Genomic DNA, 16,893 nt, shown 5'->3' with positions numbered 1-16,893 from the left:
TCCCTTGTCAACTCACTTATAAACTTGTTAATTTTGGTACACCTGAACTGGGAAACAGATGGGTGGCCACTAGAGCTGTTGCACTGTTGCAACCAGCTTTATTCAACCCTCTGGCTGCAGATCTTTGGACCAGTTGGAGTTTCCAAACATTCTTCAAATACAGTCCTGCATACAGTAGAGCATATTGTCAATTTGTTGTGGGTCTGTTTTTTCACATCTAAAGAAGCTCAATCTCTGATATACTTATCTTCCTGCAAGGAAACATGATATGTTGTATGTCACTGTGTCCCACAACAGCCCAGTGGGAGGCTTTGGAGAGATTCATGCCTGCTATAAGAACAAAAATAGTTGCAGAATAACTCCTGCAAAAAAGCATGAAAGGGATTTTTTAAAAAAATAAAATAAAATAGTATTAGCAAAGCTAAATTTGAAATAATAAGCAAGTAAGTAGTAACTTAGAGCCTCTACAGAGCAGCATTATATGACGGTATGAGGGTGTGGCATTCGCATGGCATCTGCCCCCATGCCGCTGTCACACTGCATGTCTAACTGCATGGTGGGGGACATCATGGTGCCCTGTTGGTGCTGTGTTTAAATATGCTGCATCAAAGGAGCACCAAAAAGCTACCACCAAGGTGGCTAGTACCCTTTCCGTGGAGTGAATTTTTGTGGCATTTTTTGCACCATGGAAAGGCCAGATTGGGCCCGCAATGTGCGGATGCTGCAGCCCTGATCCAGTGAGGAAAGGGGCAGCATGGAGCAACCCATAGGGCCTTCTACTGAACCCCTCAATAAATGGATGTAAGCTCCAAACACTCATCATTAAAAAATTGCCATACCGTTCAGTTTTTCCCCTCTTTGCCTTCTCTTTGCCTTCTCTGAATCACTAAAGAGCTTTCAACAAAAGGCTTGACCCTGCTATAGTTAGAGATGTTTCCTGCTCTTCCTTGCACAATTTAATATCCAGTATGTCTAGATGTGGGAAATCACACTACAGCTGGTTACTCTTCACCTACAAAATTTCATAAATGTGCATCTGTTTTATTTATTTATTTATTTATTTTTCACATTTAACAACCCTGAGAGAATAAAAGAGAAAAGCAAGAGTGGTGGCATGCTAATGCAGTTAGCGCATAGGTGAGAATATTCTGAGCTAATCATGTACTAGTGGTGCTATGCTTTCTATTAAAATCATATGGTATGAAGGAGACTGTTTTACATCTTCATTACAAGCATCTTTCTCTCATAAAAGGAACCACATTTTTGGAATGCATCATTTTCGTGTCAGCACAAATTATATGAAGAAAGGAAACTAGGTTCTGAAGATTTAAACAAAGAGTGAGAAACCTTTGGTCCCCCAGATGTTTTGGACTGCAACTCCCAAAACCCCTTACATGTTGGTTGGAATTCTGGTAGTTTAGATCCAAAACATCTGGAGGGCCAAAGGTTGCCCACCTCTGATGTAAATTATGGTCTCTTCCATTATATTCTTCCCTCCTCCCCCCCCTTCATTTTTTTAAAATTTTTACAAGTTTGTGGGGGTTTGTTTGTAATATAGTACAGGAGCTCCTAATACTTCTGAATTACTGCAGGGGAGGACACACACCTATGTTTGAAGATTCCTGTCTTGGTTTATAAAGATGTTGACACTTTGTCTTCTTAAGTGTGACAGAATAAAACAGAATATTTGTATGAGCCATGTTGGTTAATTCCCTTTATTTTCTAAATACTTCACATTTAAATTAGCTGTGATTTTTCACCCTGATCCTTTCTCCACGTGCTTTTTTAAATTGAACAGCAGGGGAACAATTGAAGGAAACAAGGATCACTTTGTAAATGCTTCCTGTTGCCTGCCGTGCTTAATGACTGCACATATCTACTTCCACTGCATTGAAACATTGCTGACTTTGCCTGGAAGTATTGTACTTTTGTTCAGAACATAAAGAATGGAGTTCCTGTTGGATCATACATCATGGCTCATTTCATGAATAAACAGTTGCTTTGACCTTGTACAGACAAGCTGGCCTCACATAGCTAATCCAGGAAATAATCTTGTTTATCTGGTGCGGCTTCATGTCACTAGGTTGTATTTACAGCTGGTATGGATGTTATTGGTTTTTTTTATGAAGGGCCAAAAGCTAAAGGGGGGATTATTACTACAGGTGCAATCCAGAGGTTGTTTGGAAGAGGTGTTGCCTTGTGCTATCCAGAGGGAGTTCTCATAAGTGGAACTTAAGTGCTTACTGTTCACTTAAGTCACTTCAAGAATCCACTGTTCTGGAAGAAAGCAAAAGTGTGCCTAGTACACTATTTCAATTCTGTCAGCAGCCAACCAAATCCCAAACCTGTTGTCCCTTCCCCTGAATCACCCTGTGAGCATGAACACTGGCCATGCTGGCTAATTCTGAGAGTTGTAGTCCAAACATCATTTTTCCAAGCTCTGAATGATATTCATAAATAGCCTAAAGGCACCAGATCCCATCTGATAATGGAAGCTAAGTAGGGTCAACTCTGGTTAGTACTTGGAGAGGAGACTGCCAATAAATACCAGGTGCTATAGGCTATATTTCAGAGGAGAATATTGGCAAAACTACCTTTGAGTATTCTTTGCCTAAGAAAACCCTATGAAATTCATGAGGCTGCCTTAAGTCAACAGATGACTTCAAGGCACACACACATACAAACAGACTATGAAACAATATATCAAACCTGTTGTTCTTTCCCAGAAACTGAATCTCCCTGTGAGCATGATCACTGGCCATGCAGGCTAGGTAATTCAAAGAATTGTAGTCCAAAAATCACTTTTCCAAGCTCTGATTGAGGAGCATGTTTCCTCTGGTCTTAGTAGCTACATAACTAGTAACGATCTCTTTTAAAGCTATGGACATTGGTAGGTGTTCTCACATCTTACATTGCAACTGGAGCAAGGCACACCTACCATTCTTTAAATGTATCTGAAAGCATTCTTTTAAAAATGCAAATAATACTATCCAATTAATAGTCTAAGGCCTGGTACATACCAGCCTTTCAGGCGCCCTCGTCACATGCGAGGGTTGCCTGGGGGGCAGAGCACCCACACGCCCCGCAACCCTCTCACATGACGAGGCCGTAACAATGGCAGCTCCCTGTTTACATGGGCACCGCCATTGTTACATAAGTGCTACGTGATGTCCACATGTTGCAGCGCGACACTTACGTAATGAGTGTGCCAGAGGCGCACTTGTTACACTGCTGCCGGGGCATAAAAAGAACCTGCTTTTGCAGATTCTTTTTCCACCGGTGGGAAGCCTCGCCGTTTGGTGGCTGAGCCTTCCCTCCGGCAGAAAAACAGGAACCGGCAGGCCGCCCTTTTTGGGTGGTCTGTACCACACCTAAGCCATTAATAAAGTCATTAATGGGTCCAGGGTACTTGCAGGACCGCCTCTCCCCATATAGTCCGCCCCGCACACTCAGGTCATCTGAGAAGAATTTGTTGAGGATCCCGACAACGAGATATGTGTCAACTTCACAAAGGGCCTTTTCCATCTCGGCCCATGGGATCTGAAACACCCTTCCTGAGGAACTCCGCTCTGCCACCTCCCTGGATCTCTTTAAAAAGAGACTTAAGACCTTCCTGTTTCGGCAAGCCTTCCCCGATGTCCCTTGATACTATGCGACTCCCCCCTATATGTACAGTATTATCGAGCACATTTAGCTGGCCTGGATCTGATGTATAGTTTTAATTTGTAATTTTGAAATGTTTTTACTGAAGTTTTATTTATGTATTGCAATTTTTACCCTGTATTTTGTATTTGTCATTGCAGTTCTTATCTGTACTCAGCTATTATCAACGTGGAATAGCGGTTTATAAATAAAACTTATTATTATTATTATTATTAGAACTAAAAATTAAACATAACACTGGATTCAGATCCAAATGTTCATTGAAATTAGTCACAGAAGTCAGTCTAAAAAGTTCAAAATGACTGACTGAAGTCCCATGTATTTCACTGAGAACTAGATGAACCTAGCTTATTTGTATCTTAACAGATAGCACATGTCGATTATAAACTATCTTTTATAATAGCTTGTTTATGAATCAGCTTCAGAGAGAGAAGGGAAACATAAGTGGTATAAATGCCATAACCTTCCTTACAGTGGTACATGATACTTTAGCATTCAGTGAAGGCTGAAGTTGTATCTGCATTTGATTTACAGGGTTATTTTAGCATTTCTTGTATATTTTAAATTGCTTGTAACATTTCCAGGGTACTAGAAGATTGCACTTTTTCAAAGGCAGGAGCTGCAATCAAAATATAGCTTGAGGCTGCTCTCTCTCCTCCACTGTGTGTGTGTATGTGTGTGAGAGAAAGCTTATCTGTATTGTGTAACATGCTTGAGAGCACAAATGTGTAGCCAAAAGTGCATGAGACTGTAGTGACAGCAATATCTTTGGCAATAAATTCCACTCATGTTGTGCAAGAGAATTTTATCATATATTATACCAGGGAGTGTTACTGCCTGTGATATTCTGAGAGATACAGTTTTAGGTATAGGATTACAGTAGAAGTATGAATCATGTGTCACTTTACTTATTGTTGGTCTGCAGTTCCCAGCATTCCTCACTAGTGTCCTGGCTAGGCTTGCCATATCCCGCCTGGGGGCGGGACTTTCCCAGTTTGGGGCGGGTCCTGCACGGTCCGCCCCGGTTGGCCCCACCCCCGGATTCCCCACCCCAGCCAGGCCCTGGAGGCGGCTCCCAATCGCAGAGCCTTCCAAGCCTCTCTAGGGCCTGGGAGACACGTCTCCAAGCCCAAGGGGCTTGGAAGGCTCCGCGATTGCGGGAGCTGCTCTGAGCCTCTCTGGGGCTTGGGAGGCAGCCTCTCCCAAGCCCCAGACGGCTTTGGAAGGCTCTGAGGCTGCGAGCCGCCTCTGAGGCCTCTCGGGCTTGGGAAGCAGCCTCTCCCAAGCCCGCGGAGCTGCCTTGGAAGGCTCCAAGGCCGAGCCACTCTGAGGCCTCTGGGGCGTGGGAGGAAGCCTCTCCCAAGCCCCAGAGGGCTTTGGAAGCTCCACAATTGCGGAACCGGCTCGAGCCTCTCTGGGGCTGGGAGGAAGCCTCTCCCAAGCCCCAGAGGGGCTTTGGAAGCTCCGCGATTGTGGAGCCGCCTCTGAGGCCCTCTGGGGCTTGGATGAAGCCTCTCCCAGCCCCAGAGGGCCTGGAAGGCTCCGCAATCGTGGAGCCGCCTCTGAGGCCTCTCGGGGGCTGGGGAGGTAGCCTTTCCCAAGCCCCAGAGGCCTGGAAGGTCCGCGGTCGGAGCTCTGGCCGGGGTCCTCCAAGCGTAACGCGAGGCCGAGGAGGAGGGAGGCTGCTTGCCATCGTGGCGATTGCGCAATGACAGGCAGCCCCCACACTCCTTCCGGGCCTGGGAGCAGGCCAAGGCTTCCTCCCAAGCCGGGAAGGAGAAGGAGGACAAGTGTTTTAAAATGTAGGACTTTTTTAAAAAAAATTTCCTGCTAGGAATTTTTTAAAAAATCCTACATTTTAAACCTTGTCCTACTTTGTCCCGGTTTGTAGGTCCTCAGCTATGGCAACCCTAGTCCTGGCTTGGGTTGCTGGGACTTTGAATTCAACAACAGCTGAAGACCCATGTGATTTACAACACGTACCCCTCTGCTACTGTTGTTTCACTTTCTATTTTCAACACTACAATAGAATGAGCTACATCTATGCATCTACATATGAGGGATAAAATGTTTCTATCTCCTTTTTATTATAACATGAAACAACATTATCACAATGTTCTGTCTCTTCCTGAAACCCACAGTTTTCTTCATCTGAGCAAGTTGAACAACAAACAGTTTGCTAATGACAAATAAAATCTGTTGTCCTTGCTTCTGAAAGGAAATATGGGGCCCGAACAACAGGCCAAATAAAGCTGCTTGGGGTCCTTTGAGTATGCTATTTAAATGAACAAACATCTGCAAGAAGCCAGAAGCTGCACCAAAGCTGTTCTCCAGTCCTTAGGGCTGGAATATGGCTTTGTTGTGGTTTCTAGCCTCTTAGAACGCATGCAGCGTTTAAACAGCATACCTCCAAAGTGACCTGAAACAGCTTTCTTTTGGCCTGTCTGTTCAGGCCCATTATTTGGCATATAGGTTGCTGCTCTTTTCTCCAGCACATTTTATGTCAAAGAAATAAAGATGGTGTGACCACCTTTTTGTGCCGTCCACTTTCCAGGTTTTAATTGACAGTATTACCTCCATTATTTTATTTTTACCTGAAAGTTATAGCACTGGATAATCTTAAATTCATTTGACATACAAAAATAGTAGAAGTGCAAAATAGTCTTAGGGGGAGAGACAAATCAGAATCCTCTCACCAGGACATGCTGGGACAGCAGGGTTGTAACTAGCTCATTTCCCTCATGACTGGTATCTGCACAGCATTGTAGATGAGCCATGCAGAAAACACAATGGCACTGTAAACTTTCAGTCCATAAACAGGCTAATCTGGCTTTATTGTGTGATGTTGCTTGCTACTTCTCTTAGTCTCATCTTCATTATCTAATGATAATGCTCAGTCTCCTTAATTTCATTCCTCTTTACATTATGAACATATACATATACATATGTATATGTTCATAATAAAACAAGATCTGTCACATTTTCCAGTACTCAAAAGAGTTCTCAAAGCTACTTGCAACACACTTTTCACACCCTCTCTTCCCTTTGCTGTTAAAGCAATGGGACATTATTATTATTATTATTATTATTATTATTATTATTATTATTTGTATCCCATTCTTTTCCCAGAACTGGGACTCAGAGTGGCTCACAATATTAAAAGAACAGTATTAGGCAGTATAAGGCTTTCCTGCATGCCTCTGTTGTATTCCCATAGAATAGAAAAAACATCCTTCAAAATTGGCTGCCAGGAATAGCTGGGGCATGGCTTGTGGACACCCATTCTCCCCCCGTTCTGTTCCATGCTGTTCCGTTCTTGTTCCTGCAAGTGCCATGCTATAAGCTTACATATCTAGGGTTACCATAGGTTGACAGGCAACTTGAAGACACATACACATTCATCCAGAAAACAGTTGTATCTCACAGGTTTTGTTGTTATATTACATGTGTTAATTCCATTCTCTGCTTGGTAATCAAGACTGCCAAGTGTTTTTGATAATTTTTAGAATTTTCACTAGAGAATCCTAAGCAACTACAGATCCCACAATTTAATAGAATAGAATTCTGCCAGTGTCACAGTGTTGTAGTTGTTTTATAGTTGTATTTTGTGGATACAGCTTTAGAGTTCTTTCAGTTAGATGTAGATGAGAGGACTTGTAGCCTGTGATCCAAGCAGAGTGGTGAGATGTGTCCATTCAGATAGGAAGCAAAATAAATACATAAATAAACCAGTACTCCTGAAACACTGTAAAAGGTGAATTTGGTTTATGTACTTACAGGAAGAAAATTTGTCAGTTTAGGTAAATTGCCCTTCTTCTCTCCGTTCTCTGTCCACATATTATGACAGAACTGGAAATTGTTTTCGTTTGTTTGTTTGTTTGTTTTTTGTTTTCTCTTTCTGGTTGTGAACATAACGACAATACAAATTCAGAGAGTAAGATACTTTTTTTAATGTATATAAAAATTGCAATAAACATAATAATAATAATAATAATAATAATAATAATAATAATAAGAAGAAGAAGAAGAAGAAGAAACACTGTAAAAGTGTTACCTTCTGTTTTAGTTTGGGAGTACCAATAAGATTCAGGTCAAGCATTGAAGTGACAGAAAAGGAAAACCCTTGTATAGGATTCACAAGGAAAGACCTAGCTAGGGCAGGGGATACAACATGACCTTTTAAAAACGCATTCATGCTATGAGGATTAAGCAGCCATGAAAGATAGATGTTATTTTCCCCCCAGAGAGCTGCAAAGGAACTTGTGGGAGTGCCTTAGCTGGTGAGAGTTAAGTCTCTCGTTGGCCTAAAATGCATGGGCCAAATCAGATGGCTTCCGACCACTTTGGGAGTATGAAACATGCCCCCAAAGCATTCAGAAGCCGCTCCAAGGCCACTCCAAGCTGGAAAAAGCTGGCTCCTGCCTGCGGCCCGTTTGGGACTGCGGCAGTGGCCTGCTTTGGAAGCATGCCATATGGTCACTGAGGTCTAGCCTGTCTTCCAGACTGTCTGCTTCAACTCATTGTTATTAGACTGGAATGTTTGTTCATTTTTATTTTTAAGAGGAGGCATGGAGAAAGAAAAATGTTTATTTCTTGTTGCTTTATCAATAGCATAGCAAGAGCAAAAGCAAAAGCAAGTACATTTCCATACTGCTTATCATCAGTGTACAAGCACTCCCTAAGCAATTCACAATGTGTAAGCCAATTGCCCCCAACAATCTTGGTACTCATTTTACCAACCTACTCATTTTACCAATCTATGAAAGGATGGAAGATTGAGTGGACCGTGGAGCCCTTCTGTAGGATCAAAGGCCCGGTACAGACTGCTGGAAAGTGGTGATCTGGGTCTGATTTTAGGGCTTGGGAGTGCAAGCGACTGTATGCTCCCGAGCCCTAACGCATGCTGGCAGTGCCATCATGGCTCAGCCCCATCTACATGGGGGCCGCCATGATGATGCAAGCATGGCACAGTGTCTAAAAATCATTGTGCTGCGTGTGCATCATTGCTGCACACGAGTGAGCAATTGGAGTCCTCATCTAGTCACAAAGAGCCAGAAAAAAAGTGCCATTTCTTCCCAGCATGTTTAGTCCATATGGATTTTGAATTTTCCATATGCTTCAAAAAAGATGAATTCCTTCAGCTCAGAGATTATTCCAAAATTGAGTCCACAGAGAGAAATATTGCTGCACATTCTGCCCATGACCTTTACATATCTTCAGCAAACAATGACAGAACCGTGTTTATCAGAGAGATTGTAAGTAATTTCCATTCTTTTACAGCTTGCCGACCAGGTTTTTACAAAGCATCTGCTGGAAATGTCAAGTGTGCCAAATGCCCGCCTCATAGTTCGACAAATGTGGAAGGTTCTACAAACTGCAAGTGTGAAAAGAATTACTTCCGTTCTGATAGAGATCCTCCCTCTATGGCTTGTACAAGTGAGTGACCTCATGTTGACCATAAACTATGCTTGTGTTTCAGTCTCTTTTGTATGTGTGGAATCCATTGAGAGTCTCAAACCAAAGGACTTGCATATAATAATGGCTACATAAACAGATGGCTTTATATCATTATAGCAAGGGTAGGCAAAGTGAGGCCCATAGGCCCATGAGGCCTGCCAAATCCCAAAGTGCAGGCTCCCCATGTCTCTGGAGTCCCCACGACAAAGTGCAGAAACTTCAACAGTTTAAACCTCTAATAATACTTGCTGTACCTTAGCACAGACAAGTTTCAACTTACTGCAGCAATCAAATGTTATACAAATGCTCTTCCTTCCTTTCATCACCCTAGCTCACTCCCGCACCAGCTTAAAATCCCATCCCTTGCTTGAAAATACTCCCATCTCCTCCTTCCATCTCCTTAACTCACTCCAGTGGCAATTTAAAATCTCATGGCTCACAAATGTTCTCCTCCTACTTTCATTCACCTCACTTCAGTCCTGGCTTAAGGCCTCCTTGCAGATACACCCACCCCTTCCTTCTACCTACTTCACTCACTCCAGTTCCCAGTTGAACTCTCATTCTTTGCTTTCAAACATACCCACACCGTCCTTCCATCCTTCCTCTCTCCAATCCTGACTTAAAATTAATTATTCTATAAATGGCTGGTTTTTTAAAATAATTTTAAAATTGTTTTTTATGATTTTAAATTGTGCAGCCCCTGAATAGTTCTAGATTCCTTAATGCATCCTCTGACTCCACTGCAGTTGCCCACTCCTGCATTATAGTGTAATCTTCCTGAAGCCAGTTTTCTGTTTGTTAGCTTATGTTACTTTGCATGTGCCATTGACATTAATCATATTATACACCACCCACCACCTCTTACACCTTACTCTTACATCTACAGCTACTAAATGTTAGTAATAAAGTTTTTGTCCCAGGAATTTATGGGTTTTATCACACCACTTTTAAACTATGATTCTCATGGGAGAGAAGTTGCATCAGCAACACCAATCACATGACACCACTTCCCTCCCATAGCTGCCCCATCCCCCAGGCATCTCTTTTCATTCACAGAGGAAACCCATGAATGATCTGCAATTCCCCAGGGGGGATACCCATTCCCAGGGCAGTTGCATTATTGGCAGCTACATGATGCCACTGTCCCCTCCTTCCCCCTTCCCCTCTCACCTCACTATTTTTTTTAAAAATGCTCTTTTTTCTCACAATTGCAGAGCTCTGCAGCCTCAAGATTTCTTTAAAATAACTTTAAAACATTAAATCGGGGCTGCAGAGCTCCAAAACTGCAAGACAAAAGTTAAAAATAAACAACAACAACAACAATGGTATATGGGGAGGGAAGGAAGGGGAAGGGCAGAGTTAAGGGAGAGGATGGGAAGGGAGCACCCTGGGGCAGAAGTCCCCAGTCTTGCAAAAGAAATCCATGTGGTAAAAGCTGATATAAAAGCGATATGTTGTCATTTCTATTTTCCCTCCATGATTGCAGCAAGAAAGAGGCTGGTGTGATAAAGCCTTCTTTTGGAAAACAGATAAACTGAATTAGCTTCCTAAACTGTGGGTCAAATTCCCATTCAGGAATACCTGGACAGCACAGTTTTCTCTCAACGAATAAGTCAACTTTGGTTCTTCATCTCGAAAACTATTCTTCAGGATCTGCTTTTTCTTTGTATCTGCATTTCATCTGCTTTGTATTTTATCTATAATAAAGCACATGGCATAGTTTTTACATACTGTACTTTGTCCCTTCTTCTCCCCTGCTGTTTTTTGACAAATACAGTGAGTAATAGATACTGAAATTTCTAAAACCAATACTAGTCTTTTTAGGGATGTAATTTTCTTCTAAATTTGTTCTTGAATGAAGCAATGAGTGATTTTAGCAATTTTCTACCCACTGCAAGAAGATCCTCAAAAACTCTTTGAAAGACTATTTGCATTTCAAGACTTACTGTGCACAAAGAAATAGATAAATCATGTGGTATTTTTGCAGACAGACAACAGCATTTTCTGTACAGAAAATACATAGAAAATGCTGTTTTCTGTGCAGAAAATGGTATAGTTGGGGACTAATTCTGCACAAAATTCACATGCAGTTTTCTATGCATAAAATGATGCTTATTTCACAGAAATTCCTATATTATCTGGGAAATAATGTACAACTTTTATGCAGAATAAGCCTTTAACTATGGAGATTCCCATTAGTCCCAGATTCTCCTCTTCGGGGCTTCCTGACACTTTTTAATGTTTTGAATATTCTTTCCATTTCTATTCTTTTTGAAATCAAATGACTCATGAGAGCTTTTACGCTCAATAGCAAACTATTTTAGATGTTTCTGTAAAAACCGTAATAGCCTGAAGATGATTACTTTGCACTGGCAGCCTGTGTGTACTTTAATATGCCTATCTGTCTTTGAGTAATAAAAGTAAATGGCTCCCACCTTTATCAAATGCTTATTTGGATGGCTTATTTGCCTTACTGGAATTAGAATAAAGAATAATTGTCTTCTTTACATTTACTCTGCAGGACCACCTTCTGCTCCTAGAAATGTTATTTCTAATATCAATGAAACATCAGTCATCCTAGACTGGAGCTGGCCTTTGGACACTGGGGGCAGGAAAGATGTCACTTTCAACATTATATGCAAGAAATGTGGAGGAACCACCAAGCTGTGTGAACCCTGTGGTGCTAATGTAAGGTTCCTTCCACGTCAGATTGGACTCACCAATACCACTGTGACTGTAGTGGACCTGCTAGCTCATACAAATTACACATTTGAGATAGACGCTGTTAATGGAGTCTCTGATTTGAGCATCTTCCCAAGACAATTTGCTGCAGTCAGCATTACAACCAATCAAGCTGGTGAGTAATGTATCTCTATGGTCCTTTTATTATCTGAAATGGTGGTGAATTCCAGACACTTGTCCCCCACTGTCATCATCCCTTCCTGTCATTTATGTTGCAAACATTTTTTTCACCTACTTAACAACATGTGGGTAAGGGCAGCCATCAAGAAGTAAAGTGAATATGTTTTTATTTCCCTCTTCATAGCTTGATGTGCTCCATGTTGTCTGTGGTGCATCAAGGTGATAAAAAAAGAGGATGGAGAAAGCCCCCTGGCCCACTTTTATGTCCATTTTTTCCTATAACCCTTCTCCATAGTATCTAGGTTTCTATTTATTGTTTGATCAAAACTAGTTCTAGGGATCAACAAAATTGGGGCAGGGGATTCTTTGGTATTTCATGTTCTGGAGTTGTTTATGCTCTGGTACCATCTGCCATGTTGGTCTGCCTCTAAAGATTGAGCAGAAACTTCAACTAGGAGAACATAAATCTGCTCAGATACTGGTAGGTGTTAGGCAGTTGGATCATGTACTTGTCCCCCACTGTCATCATTCCTTCCTGTTTATACTATTACCCATGGTGTAGTAACTTGCTGCTAGGCCAGATTCCAAATGCTGGTGGTAGTATTATTGATTATTATTGTTTTTATTTATATACCGCTATTCCAAAGATAATAGTGGTGAACAGCAAGTAAGCTAATTAGCAAGTAAGCTAATTTGCCCCCAACAGTCTGGGTACTCATTTTAGTGACCTCAGAAGGATGCAAGCCTGAGTCGAGCTTGGGCCCTTTTGCTGGTCTTGAACTCGCACCCTTGTGGTTTTGAGTAAATGGCTGCAGTACAGGCATTTAACCACTGCGCCACCAGGGCTCCGTTTACATTACAACTCTAATTGGTTTGGGTTGATAGGTCATCTTTCAGACACCATTCTGTCCATCCTATGAGGTGAGCATTAGAGGTCCTTCCTATTTACCTACCTTTAAGAGACCAAACACTTATGTTTATCTTGGCATATAACTGAGCCAGGAATTTGTTTACGCTCTTACATATATCACAGTCCAGTTTTTATTGCTAATTTTAATCTGATAATTGTTTTTTTGTTTTGTTTTGTTTTTTTGCTGTGGTTCTTTCTATTTTTAGGCACATTACAAATCTTTCAAAAAAAAAAGTCCCAGACCAAATGATGCAAATGTTTCTCTTTCATAACTACAAGGAAATATCTCTACATCCACTTAAGAGAAAAACTACTAATCTTCTTTAGTGCAAGTGAGCAGAATTATATCTTCTGTTGTTTGGTAGTTTTATTGCCAAGGGGTTTGGCAGAATCACTGTTAGAATTAACTCCCACTCCACAATCAACAGTGTCAAGTAACACTTTAGTGTGTTGCCACAGAAAGAATGTGTTTTATTAATAAAACCAGATTTTAATGAAAAGGTCATTTTAGTAATCTCCAATATAAATTATGCTGGTCATGTAAGTGATTAATTTTGATTTAATAGAAATGAAGAAAATGAAGTGCTTTGATGTTAGTCATATAAAAGAGTAGCATTGGCATTACAAAGGTTTAATAATGTTATGGATTATATTTTCTGCCTTCTATGTTTCCTCCTCTTGACACAAGTCCCACTCATAAGCAGCCTTATGAGATGGATATTGCTTTAAAGTGATGAATTTTCTATTTATAGTGTTCTAATGCCCTTCATGCCTGTGGGATTTGCCAAGAGTGCTACATTTTCATTGCCTGGGCAATGAATAAGTGAAAAGAATCATTTTCATTTTGCAAAATTTAATATGCATTTAATAATACTCAAGTAGTTGCAGCATTTTTTTGTTCAAGGCAGAGGCCAAGATCTAGTGATGTACTTCCTCTGGGTCCATCTGTTTCTGCTAGAATCAGCAATTGTCTCTCTTTCCTACAACACCCTTAAAACTTGCTCCAAAGGAAATCCTCTGAACCATGACTTTGGTCCCACAGCGAGCTTCATTGTGAATGGGATACAGTGAGAGGGCCCAGTTCTTCTGACACTGGAAACAGAATGCGGCATGTGGGCCATGTGTAGATAACTAGACTTGAATTTACTTTGGATCTTTTTTTAAAATTCAGCAATGTTTTTTGGCAAAACATATGAATTTGTTACAGCTATTTCTCATGTACATCACATACAGTCATCCATTTTCTTCACAATGGAATTTAAATGCTTTCTTTGTTATTTTGGGAACTGATTTAATGTTTGTAGCATTTGTGGATTTGTTTAAATTTCTAACCAAACCCATCATCAAGATTTGTGATGGAATAAGATCAATAACCCTAGTGTCTCTGGTTAGCTTCTCTGTGTCTATCTGTTTAAATGAATAGCTTACGAAATGACCATATTTGTAAAGTGGTACTAGATTAGAAAGAAGAGATTGGAACAAAAGGAGAATACAGATGCTGCAGTAGTATTTATGGGATGTTATAGGGAATTTTGAGCTTTCAGCATTGCCTTGGCCTTTTGCTAAAATGAGAAGTCACACATGCAGGTGGGGCATTTGTGGTGTATCCCCAACATTTATTTTAGTATATATCAACTTTTGAATAATTATATATAGAAGTGCAGATACCACAATAAAAGAAGAGAACAATAAAAGACCCTTGGGACAATGGCACCAAACTTTTCAGGTACACTGTTTAGGGTTAACTCAGACGTCCTTCTCAACTCATAGATCTGGGCCTGTGCAGACTTTTAACCACAAGATAAACAAATGGAAAGGGTTGTGAAGGGGTTGCTTATATTCTTAGGGTTATCACTTTCCAAAGGCATTGAAGTAATATATGACATAACCCTGTTATTGTCCACCATATTTTTTTGCATTCTAAACATTTCCCAGGCATCATTGAACAAAAAGAAGTAGAAGCAGCAGCAATGTTACTAAACGCATGATCCTTAATCAATTGCTTTATTCCCAGTTCTATACAAAGTCTGGGATTATCTTCCTTAAATAACTTGAATATTACAACAGTTCTTGTTTGTTTTGTCACCACAGAAAATATTATCTTATGCCTTCAGAAGCACATATAGCCTGGTGTCTACCAGTGGACATTTCATATTGTCAAGGAAGAGGCTTACAAAGGCAGTTATCAGCCATGACGAAGGAAGCAAGATTTCATCTTAGCTCACAATAAAATGTTCTCACACAGATGTTATCTAATAACACCAATCAACCCTGCTTAGGACGGGTCACTGACTGCCGCAAGAGAATTATATGAAATTCACATTCCCCTAAGGCAAGGTGCTAATTATGAATGTGTCATGGATAGAGATGGACAGCTGTGCCACTCTGAAAAGCTGATATGCAGATTCATTTGATCTCCTCAGCCAGTATTTACTTAGTAGCTGATTTTCAGATCAGATTTTGGGCTGGTTGTTACTTTAAAGATCCTTAACATGTTGGATCAGATGTATTGGTTTCTAGATCCTTTGGTAAATTGTTGCCATAAATCGAACGTAGTATAGCAGTACCCCCTATCCTCAGTTGTACAAGATTAGTATGAGAAACAAAAGTCTGTAGGAAAGCAAAGAGGAATAAAAAGAAAAGATATTGTTTGCTTCATCTTCCAGGAGTATATTCTGTATCAAGTGGAAATTTCCAATATAAATGTAAATTTCCAAAAATCCAATTCAAATTTTTAATAAAGAGCCAAAAGACAGACCAAGAAAGAAAAAGTGTAAAAAATATTTATGCAAATTATGTTCTGCATTTCTGAAACAAACAAAGAAATATAAACAAAAATAAAATTAGAGAATTTTCATATTCTAACCTTATTTAGTTCAAATGTGAGCCATCAAACATGGTTTTTAATGGTACACAGTTTCAGATACAGCCAAGAAAATATATTGCCTGGAGGGTACAGGTCTAATTAGAACATCTACGCATCACAATATGTCATTTCTACAATGTGTTAATAACCTTCAGATGAAATATTATGTATTTAAAACATGCCGGGGTAGCTGTGTTGGCCATTTAACAAATACAAAAATCAGTGATACATTTATTGGCTAACCGAAATGCACAATATACTTGTTACAAGCTTTCGAAGCTCCATGGGCTTCTTCATCAGGCAAGATGTTACAAACCAAACAGGAGAAGAAGAAGAAAAACAATTGGAGATGTTAGTCAGACACCTGCATGTTGTTTCAGTCTTTGTAAAGATGTTATGATGGGGAAGATATTTTTTGCAGGCAGCCTCCTCCTGCTTCTGGCAAGGTGACAATAGGGAGATTTGCAAAGTCCAGGAAATTTAAAGTCCATTTGCATCTCAACAGGGACCCCTCTTTTGCAACCCAATCTGTCTCCATTCCAGTGAGGCCACAGACCTCTTTGCAGGCAGAGAACAATGGATTCCTCAAGAAATCTCCATGTTTTTGCACCAGGAACATTTTGGTGATGTAAAACATGCAAATTCAGTCCAAATTTAAGAAGAATTTTTTTTTTAAACTCTGGTTGAAGTCCCAGTCCACAGGCTACTCTTCATGGTTCCCCTTTTGCAGCTACAATGTGGTATCTCACAATACAGAAAACATTCAGGGGCAGCTGTGTTGGCTATTTAACAAATACAAACAAAAATCCATGAATGATACTTTTATTGGTCAAGTAAAATATACAATATACTTGTTGCAAGCTTTATTTATTTATTTATGGGATTTATAACCTACCTTTCTCTCAAAGAGGTATTTAAGACAACATAAAAATTTCTAAGAATATTTCTAAATAATAATTAAATCACCCAGAAACCCAAAGGATTTGTGGGAAATGCACTGACACTCAAGCTGGGGGGGGGGGGGCAAAATAAAAGGGAACATGCTAGAATATATAAAGTTATACTTGGTGGGGGGGGAGTTTTTTCTTCCTGTGTCACTAGAACCTGTCATCACCCAAGGAAGCTGAATGGTGGG

At 40.4% G+C, this 16,893-nt stretch overlaps 1 protein-coding gene across 3 annotated transcripts in view; it reads left to right on the top strand.

Annotated features, from left to right (window-relative positions):
* Positions 1 to 16,893, top strand: part of LOC121917186 (ephrin type-A receptor 3) — a 295,195-nt gene that overhangs the window by 191,841 nt on the left and 86,461 nt on the right. For all 3 annotated transcript variants that reach the window (XM_042442910.1, XM_042442909.1, XM_042442911.1), the window contains exons 4-5: positions 8,944 to 9,099; positions 11,642 to 11,977. In XM_042442910.1, coding sequence (XP_042298844.1) covers positions 8,944 to 9,099; positions 11,642 to 11,977 — 492 coding nt within the window. The remainder of the gene's footprint in view (positions 1 to 8,943; positions 9,100 to 11,641; positions 11,978 to 16,893) is intronic.

The sequence above is a fragment of the Sceloporus undulatus genome, unplaced genomic scaffold (assembly GCF_019175285.1).
Source record: "Sceloporus undulatus isolate JIND9_A2432 ecotype Alabama unplaced genomic scaffold, SceUnd_v1.1 scaffold_12, whole genome shotgun sequence".
In the NCBI taxonomy this organism is placed as follows: Eukaryota; Metazoa; Chordata; class Lepidosauria; order Squamata; family Phrynosomatidae; genus Sceloporus; species Sceloporus undulatus.
Note: the sequence above shows the minus strand (reverse complement) of the source record. Positions and strands in the feature narration are given on the sequence as shown.